Source organism: Lemur catta, chromosome 8 (genome assembly GCF_020740605.2).
Source record: "Lemur catta isolate mLemCat1 chromosome 8, mLemCat1.pri, whole genome shotgun sequence".
NCBI classification, from domain to species: domain Eukaryota; kingdom Metazoa; phylum Chordata; class Mammalia; order Primates; family Lemuridae; genus Lemur; species Lemur catta.
In genome coordinates, this window is record NC_059135.1 from 39,874,825 (window position 1) to 39,884,651 (window position 9,827).

The 9,827-nt window shown below is 35.8% G+C and overlaps 1 protein-coding gene across 1 annotated transcript; it reads left to right on the forward strand.

Moving 5' to 3' along the window:
* Positions 1-1,335: 1,335 nt before the first annotated feature.
* Positions 1,336-8,727, forward strand: OSGEPL1 (O-sialoglycoprotein endopeptidase like 1). The gene is made up of 7 exons (XM_045558758.1): positions 1,336-1,576; positions 4,324-4,711; positions 5,514-5,718; positions 5,795-5,943; positions 6,889-7,019; positions 7,137-7,208; positions 8,598-8,727. Exons 1-7 carry the CDS (start codon positions 1,356-1,358, stop codon positions 8,674-8,676), a joined length of 1,245 nt encoding a protein of 414 aa, XP_045414714.1. The 5' UTR covers positions 1,336-1,355; the 3' UTR covers positions 8,677-8,727.
* Positions 8,728-9,827: the final 1,100 nt, after the last annotated feature.

Below are 9,827 nucleotides of genomic sequence, written 5' to 3' on the forward strand. Positions count from 1 at the left end.
CGCGAGTAAGGTGGGTGAAATTGCTCACCTCTTTCCCCTTCTTGGGCCGAAAGGGACGTGCTTAGCACAGTCTGCCTTGCTCAGTTTCAGTTAATGCAAATGTATTTTCTCTAGGGTGTGCGTGCCTGGGCTGCCCTGCAGCTGTGTGCTCCGCAGATGTCCTCTGTGAATAGGTCGCTCATCTCTACCCTGGATTCCCTGTGGCCCAGTTCCAGTGTTTTCGCTCTTGTTTTGAACCCCTGACGTCCATTAGTGTGGTAGGGAAAGGACCTACGTTAACATCCAGGAAGTTTTATAACGGATAGATTTGAGCAGCGGTTCCCAGCCTTTTTGGCACCAGGGACTGGTTTCTCTGCGGACAATTTTCCACGGAGGAGGGGGTGGTGGGTGCTGGGAGGCGGAACTGAGGCAGTGATGCGTGGGGTGGGGAGCGGCCGTACATGCAGATGGAACTTCGCTGGTCCTCCGGTTTCAGGGAAGACTATTTTTCCACGGAGGGAGGGGGCGGCAGAGCTCTGCGGCCGGATCCCTAGCAGGCTGCAGACCAGCACCAGTCCATGGTCCGTGGGTTGGGGACCACAGGATTTGAGGGCATGAAATTAGGTACTTAGTGTGAAAATACTAGGGGGCCTTAGTAATGGACTGCCATTATTTTGGAGAAAAAAGGATTTGGGGAGAACTTTGTTATAAAACCTGCGGCAAAAAGTGGAAAGTGTAATTAAGGATAATACAGGTGTTAGGTTGCTGTTGTTTTAGTTGAGATACGTTTCTTTTAAAATGAGTTTTATGAGAACAATGTTTCTGAACCAGAAGACTAAATTTGGTGTCTGTGTCTATGTGAACTCTTGGTTTTGAACCAAATGATTAAATTTTATATTGAAAGATGTTTTTAGGAAATGGAATTCATTAATTGTTTTTATCTGTTCTATTTGCCTTTGATTTAAAAAAAAACCACATTTTGTCTTAATTTTAGCTATCAAAAAATAAATAGCACTTTTCAGAGGACTGTCCATGCAACTATTGTACTGTAATATTAGCTGTTTTATAAATAATAATAGTTTGATAAGAATGGCATGAAAGTAATAATACTAAAAAATTGTATGTCTGATGCCTGTTTTCCCCCTTGAAGAGCATTATATTCATTTATGCTATTATTTATATCCCCATGTTGCTACAGCCTTTACAAAATTTTGATAACTTTTACAAACTTTCCTATAATTCTATAAAACTGTGTATTGAAGTATAAACCAAACTTTCAGAATTTTGCTCAACTGAATGGGTTAGTGGCTAATGTCAGTTCCAAATAATATGTTTGTTTCTGTAATTCTTTTCCAGAAATTGTCTATAGAGTAAGTATGCTAGTATTGAATAAGACAGCAAGAGTTTTTTCTAAACCATCCAAAAGGAAAGTTTATGACTTTTTAAGAAGTTTTAATATTTATCCTGGAACACTATTTCTTCATAAACTAGTATTGGGAATTGAAACCAGCTGTGATGATACAGCAGCTGCTGTGGTGGATGAAACTGGAAATGTATTGGGAGAAGCAATACATTCCCAAACTGAAGTTCATTTAAAGTAAGTAGACATCATCTTAGTTGTTTTTACTTTTTTTGGAAAAAGTAAAATGAAATAATTCTTCTGTATTTAGCATATATAAAAATTAATTTTTAGGAGCTAATTTCTTATTCCTTTGTGCAAAAGCTTCTAATCACTAATACGGAAAATCTCAAACACCTCATCCTGGCTTTTAAGGCTCTTCACGATAATGTCCCAACCTTAGCTAATCCTGTTGCCAAAAAGAAACTAAGGTTATTCCCAGCTTCAATATTGCTTGATGATTTTCCTTCAGTAATGCTTTTTCTTCTTTTCTCCACTTGTATGTTTAATGGTCTCAACTGAAGTCTTAGGAAAACTGTGTTAATCACTGAGAAAAAATCCTATTCATATTTATACATATAACTTGTGTTGATACTTAAGTAAAGAATAATACACTGTTGTATTAAGGCATAGACTGGTCTAAGGATTATAAACTCAGATGTTTGCAGAGGACCACCAGGCAGTTTACACAAATAAACGGATAAAAAAATACAGATTTAATTTAATTAAAGCCTGCTACCAGATGCAGCTGCACAATTAAGTACATCAACTTACTTGCCACTATGAAGCCTGCCACCAGATGCAGCTTTACAACTGAAGGTGCTCACTTGCCACTTTAAAGCCTGCCACCTGTTGTAGGTTAATTGTCACTTGCCACTCATTGATAGGGTTTTTTTTTGTTTGTTTTTTTGTTTTTGTTTTTTGAGACAGAGTCTCACTCTGTTCCCCAGGCTAGAGTGCTGTGGCGTTAGCCTAGCTCACAGCAACCTCAAACTCCTGGGCTCAAGCAATCCTCCTGCCTTAGCCTCCTGAGTAGCAGGGACTATAGGCATGCACCACCATGCCCGGCTAATTTTTTCTATATATTTTTAGTTGTCCGGTTAATCTCTTTCTATTTTTTAGTTGAGAAGGGGTCTCGCTCTTGCTTGGGCTGGTCTCGAACTCCTGACCTCGAGTGATCCTCCCGCCTCGGCCTCCCACAGTGCTAGGATTACAGGCCTGAGCTACCACGCCCTGCCATTGATAGGGTTTTGATATGAGTCTGCAAGCAATTGATTTATTGTAGTCTCTGTGCAGTCAAACCTCTCTGCTACTGGTAATCTACATTTACAGCCATTCCCCAGGGCTAGCATCACCGCCTCAGCTCCACCTCAGATCATCAGGCATCACATTCTCATAAGGAGCACACAACCTAGATCCCTTGGATGCACAGTTTACAGTAGGGTTCACTGCTCCTATGAGAATCTAATGCTGCCACTGATCTTACAGGAGTCAGAGTTTATGCGGTTATGTGAGCAATGGAGGGGTGGCTATAAATACAGATGAAGCTTCACTGGCCTGCCCACCGCTCACCTCCTGCTGTGCAGCCTGGTTCCTAACAGGCCACGGACTGGTCCATGGCTCTGGCAACAGCACAACATAGGATGGACTCCAAGGATCAAAGGATGTACAATTAGAAGAAGTACAATTAGAAGATTGTTGAATAGACTGAGATAATGAGGGCTTTTTAAACTTGACAGTGGCAATGGGAGTGGTGATAAATGTAGAGAGTGAGAAAAAGAAAGGATGTAGAAATGAACTTTGAAACCCAAGTGATTATGAGGTTATTTGATGCCACTAACAGAGATCTGATGCCACTAACAGAGAGGAATATAAGAGAAAAGGTAGCCTTGAAGAATTAAGGAAAATTGTATTACAATATGGATGTGTTGAAATAAGATCGTTTCTTTTATAACCGTTTCATTGCCTGAAACAAAATGTATTTTAACTATTAAGCAAATATTCATCAAATGCACCTACTGAGGATTTTTATTTCTATGTGTAGAATTAGCAGGTCTTGCAGCATCAGATATTTAAAGATGACTTTTTGAGACTAGCAGTGTGTTTTGCAGACCCTATATTTTATTGCTCTGCTTTTCAGATCCTTTATTAGTCACATGCTAGCCAATTTGTTGCTAGCAAATTTGTCTTCTAATTCTTTACTCTTTACATTTGGAGTGTCCATCTACTGTCCTACATGGACCAAAAATCCAAATTACCAACTCTGAGCACCAGATTACCAAACTTTATTTCAGGATTGCAAGCTATGTACTGTCCTGCTGTGACCTTAAGTGCAGTGTTTAAAAATAAACTCTTCTTTATAAAACTGTCTTCATGTTTCTCTCTGTTAGTATTTTCTTTTCTCCCAGTTATTCCAGCTGAATATCTGGATCATCTTTGATGTTTTAGTTACCCTGTCCCCTTATATCCAGTTAATTAGTTACAACAGTTTTCAAGGCTCCTCTCTCCCTTCTTTCCATTCCCACAATCACTTAAAGCTCTAATCACTTTAAACAAATACCTTTGCAATAATCTTTTTAAAAATCTCCTTGTCTGTAGGGAGATTAATTTTCCTAAAATACAGTTTTATCCTGTCCTTCCCTTCTTCAAGACTTCTTTAAAGTACTTTGTAAGATTATTTTGGTGATTTAATTCATCAGCAAACAAATCCATGGGAGTTTGTTCTGCATGAATTGGAAAAGTCAGAAACATTATACACTTAATCACTGCATGTTGAGTTATAGTGTGCTACATTATAAGGCACACAATTTGAAAATGCTTTACTTAATATTTTCGGCTATATAATGATTAATTTGAAAACATGCCTTCAGCTGTAACATGTTATTTTTCTTCCTTTGTTTTTACAATCTTAAAATTATAAAAAGATGTCTTTTTACTTCTTTCAGAACAGGTGGGATTATTCCTCCAGTCGCTCAACAGCTTCACAGAGAAAATATTCAACGAATAGTGCAAGAAGCTCTTTCTGTCAGTAGAATCTCTCCAAGTGAACTCTCAGCAATTGCAACTACCATAAAACCAGGACTTGCTTTAAGCCTGGGAGTAGGCTTATCATTTAGCTTAGAGCTTGTAAACCAGTTAAAAAAACCATTTATTCCCATTCATCATATGGAGGCTCATGCACTTACTATTAGGCTGACCAATAAAGTAGAATTTCCTTTTTTAGTTCTTTTGATTTCTGGAGGTCACTGTCTATTGGCATTAGTTCGAGGAGTTTCAGATTTTCTGCTTCTTGGAAAGTCTTTGGACATAGCACCAGGTGACATGCTTGACAAGGTAATTTAAGAATTAATTTCTCCATTTTTTTATTATGGTGTCTGTTTCAGTTAAATAGCAATAGATGTGCTACTACCATTCATCTTAATATTTCTGAATGATATCTTATTAGACTGAACAAACTTATGGTTAGAAAAAATGAAAAGAATAGTATATAATTTTATAATTCTTTCTTACCCTTTCATAATAAATGGTAAGAGGTGTACATCAATATATAAAGGCTCAAATAGTTGGCAGATGCAGTATGTATTTAGTCAAATATGTGAAAGAAAATGCTTTGTAAACTGTAATGTACTACAAAAATGTAAACTAAGAGGACGTATAAAGATTAACATAAGGACGTTAATGATGCACAATGTTCTGTGATTAAATCTCACAATTGCTGACAGCACAGGCAAGTAGATTCCTTTTTGAATACTACAGAGCCTACTGCCATATACAAAAACAAAAAAATACAGCTTCCAATAGTGAAATGATAGGAAGAAAGAATGGAGCAGATTCTTATTTTTAAAGTTTATCATTAGTCAGTCATCATCAACTTCAAACCTATTTTCCAATCCCAATAGAAGAGCAACAGTAGACATGGGGGCAGCAATTGGCTACTATTGATCAGGTCATCATAAGGAGCAGGGTTGTCTGCTTAAGTGATACCAGCTATAGTCCATATTTGTCAAAGTATAGCATGTTTTATTCATTCAGGGTGGTTTTTTTAGTAATACTTCAGTTTATTTCCTTTGCATCTTTTGGTTTCAAAGTGTGCAGTTTTATAACTTGTTCTAAAACATATTTTTGTTTTTGATAGGTAGCAAGAAGACTTTCTTTAATAAGACATCCAGAATGCTCTACCATGAGTGGTGGGAAAGCTATAGAACATTTGGCCAAGGAAGGAAATAGATTTCATTTTGATATCAAACCTCCCATGCAACGTGCTAAAAATTGTGATTTTTCTTTTTCTGGACTTCAACATGTTATTGATAAAACAATAATGCAAAAGGAAAAAGAGGAAGGTATATTTCTAATTAGTAAAGTTGGACAGATAAATATTCCTGAATTGTGCCTAAAAGTGCCTGCTCATTTCTGCAGGTATTGAGAAAGGGCAAATCCTGTCTTCAGCTGCAGACATTGCTGCTGCAGTACAGCACACAACAGCATGCCACCTTGCAAAAAGAACGCATCGAGCTATTCTGTTTTGCAAGCAGAGAAATTTGTTATCTCAAAGTAATGCAGTACTGGTAAGTTTTATCATCTCATTTTACAGTAATAGTAACACTTTGTAGTATGTTACTTTTTCCCCAAAACATTAACTGACCTTGTGTTTAGGATGAACAGGTCTTTATGCCATATGCTAGCCATGACAATGTGAAATCATGCATAACAGAAAAGACTAACAGCCATTTCTTCTACAGATGTGGCAGCTTTATAGGACATCTGTGCAGCTTATGTGGCAAAAAAGTCCAAGACCACATCTTCTCGTTGAATTTAATAGAGGGTTTACAATAAAGAAACCAAATGTAATAACTATCACTATTTTTAGAAAATTAGGTGGATTTCCTTCATCCTTTGATGAAATCCTTTTCGTTGTGCTTAAAAGCCTTGATAAACTTCCTGTTTAACTGTATCTTAAGCTTTATTCTTTTGAAAATTTTAAGTGGGAAAATGTTTAAATGATGACAATTCATAAAATAGAATTTTATATGAATATTAAAGACAATAGTTTTTTAAGAGTTATGTAGTAAAATGAACAAATATTTGTAAGTAAAAACTGCAGGTTCTAGGCTGGGTGTGGTACCTCACTCCTGTAATCCCAGCACTTTGGGAGACTGAGATGGGAGGATTGCTTGAGGCCACGAGTTCAAGAGACCTCATCTCTACAAAAAAAAAAAAAAAAGTTTCTAAAATACTGGTGGTACTATGATTGTAATTATATTAAATATTTAGGAAAAAGATTGGAAGAAAATATACAAAAATGCTAGTAGTAATTGTATGTTGATATTAAAATTGTTAGTGATTTTTTTCTTCTCTAAATTTTTATTAGATGTATTACTTGCCTATTACTGACCTCAAAATGTGATAGTTTATTATTGTATAATGCTGATGTTCTCCCCCAGATTCAGTGAATAACTTGGTTTATATCCACACGTGATGGTTGTTGATTTTGATCTTATCAATTCCTTCAGGTTGTATCTGGAGGTGTTGCAAGTAACCTATATATCCGGAAAGCTCTGGAAATTGTAACTAACGCGACACAATGCACTTTGTTGTGTCCTCCTCCCAGACTGTGCACTGATAATGGCATCATGATTGCATGGTAAGCCACAGGATTTATGTGCTTCACTCATAATTATGTAGACATTAATTGCCATTTCATCATACTGAATCTTTAAATCTTGAAGCCATTGATTTTATTTTAATGATTCTTGTTTAGGAACGGTATTGAAAGATTACGTGCTGGTTTGGGCATTTTACACAACGTAGAAGGCATCCGCTATGAACCAAAGTATGTGGTACCATTCATGATCTTTATGCAAGTTACGTTATAAAAGTCAAAACCTGGATTTTGCTTTTATATATGAGGTTTTCATTGACATTGTGGTGATATTTGAAGGAAAGCTACATTAATTTCTTTCATGAACCTAGTTGAGGTTGATACCTTGTAAGAAATATTTTTGCTACAGTATCAAATTAATTTTGACAAATCATGAGTGAGTTAGAAAGAGGCCATGGGTAGGGGGTGATGAATTCCATCTTCTGGGACCAGAATAGAAACCATGTCCACAGCCTGGACTTTTGCAATGTCAGGAAGATCCCAGGACCAGCTGGTATGCTGGGAAATTTAAGGAAAACATGCAGAAAGCATTGTGGTGTGAGACTTGGTTGTGATTATGCTCCTACATGAGCAGCTGAGAATTGGCCAAAAGATAGCTGTTTCCTGCAAGCCTTATTTCCTCTCCCAAATCAAAGTTTCAAGAAATAGCATAGTTTTTCAATTTACTATCAAGTTCTGGCCTAAATTGATTCTGGAATAGTAAAGGACAATTGTGTTTCGTAATCTAACATAATTCTATTTTGAACATTGTTTCATTTGATGTTTTAAAACTTGTCAGCATTATAGTTCATAACTATACACTTTTGCTACATGAACTACAGACTATTAATGCTGATCATGAATGAACAGAGTTGAGTCAATAATGTCAGAAGGAATCCCTTTGATAGACTACCTTCAAATAGAGTATATATCATCTGATCCAGTTGTGCCCACTTGTGGCAGTGTTGAGGCTGAATGATAGCTTTTCCCAGGTTGGAGTTCACTCGAAGCCTATCTTGGGCAATAAGGTAGAAAAGCAGAAATCTGAAGCAGAAATTATTTACTGAGGAGGAACAGAAAAAGAAGGTAGGAGCTATGACCTATCTGGTCAGTAATGGCGAAGGAAAGTAGGAAAGGGGCAAGTCAGCTTTTGAAACCTCAAGAAGACCTATAGAAGCCTGGGCAATTTCTAAATGTGAATGGACACACAGGTTTGACTTTAGCTGCATAGTAAGAATGTTTTTACCTTTTTTAGGCTTTATAGAAAATTATAAGACATTTTTTGTTATTTTTTATTTCATTTTAAGTTTTTAACTTATTTACAGTATTTGAGAGCAGTAGAACTATTTCTTTCAAAAACATCTAAAAATTTAGATTTCTTATTAATGAAACTAGCTTTCATTATCCTGGCCTGAGGTCCCACTATATTTGTATACATTTAAGAATTGTCACCACATATGATAAATTATAGATTAGATACTTACACTGTTTGTCAGAATTCTAAGCAAATAGTCTGTAGAACTAGTGACGGATAATGAAGCAAATATCTGAAATAATATGATTTGTCCAATTGTGATGCAGATGTCCTCTTGGAGTAGACATATCAAAAGAAGTTGGAGAAGCTGCCATAAAAGTACCACAATTAAAAATGAAGATATGATTTTTGCTTTTCAAAAAAATCCCTAAAGGTAGTATTAATGTTAAAATTAAGTTTTGATTTTTTGTGTATCAAACTGTGGAAAATATATAGTATTATTCATCAAGACTGTCTTTTGTTATTCCTCTGCTTATGTTTGATGTTTAACCTGCCACCTGCATTCTGAGACACTATAATATGTTAGTCTTACAAGGGAGCATAGTTTTTTTATCATCAAAAACCAAAGTAAAACATTTTGTGGGGAAAGGTAGACTTTCTAGCTGGCGGCTAGAAAGAAAAACTTTGGAAGAAGTACAGTGATTCTGCTGAATCCTTGCCCCATATCTTACAGGCCTAGATCTTTCTCCCCTTTCTCAAATCAGGATAGGAGAAGCTATTTTTTGACTCCTAGTGAAACAGGAGCCTGACTTCTGTAATGACAGAGCAATTTTAGAAAGGTAGCCAGATCAATGTTGTATCAAACCAGAGAATTCCAAATTGAAACAAAAGCTGACTTTCTATAACAAAATATATGTTATTAATTTTTAAATTTGTGTTATTAGGTATCCTGTCTGGAATAAATGGGATATCTCTATATTTTTTAAAATCCATCTAATTTGAGATTTTAAAAATTTGACATGAATAATCCCTCAAGTATGTATTGTACTCTTTAGTTTACCCCATATATTCACATATATTACTTTATAAGTTGTATTTAATCAGATGAACATAAATGAGATGAAAAAGTGGGTTTTTTGGATAATTTTTTTTAATCTGAAAGTTTATACTGCAGATATCATAAGTTTATCACTTTATTTCTGCCTAGATTAAAATAACTGAATGTACTGTCCTTTCAATATAAGGATGATGCTACTGACTGTTTAATGTCCGTTGAGAGATTTTACCAGTAAAGGTTTATATTACATCATCTGTACTGGACCAGGGTGTTAACTTTCTAATCAGTGACTTGCATTATTGAGAAACTTGGGGTTAAGGATAAAAATATAGAATGGGAAACATTTCTTATTTTAATTCTACCTTAAGGTGATTTCCCTTTTGGGAAGTTTCATAGGTAATTCTTTTTTAGGATTGTGGTCATAGCGTATTACTTTATGATCATCCATTTTATCCTAGAAATAGAAAATGGAATTGTATATGAGGGAACATATGGAAAT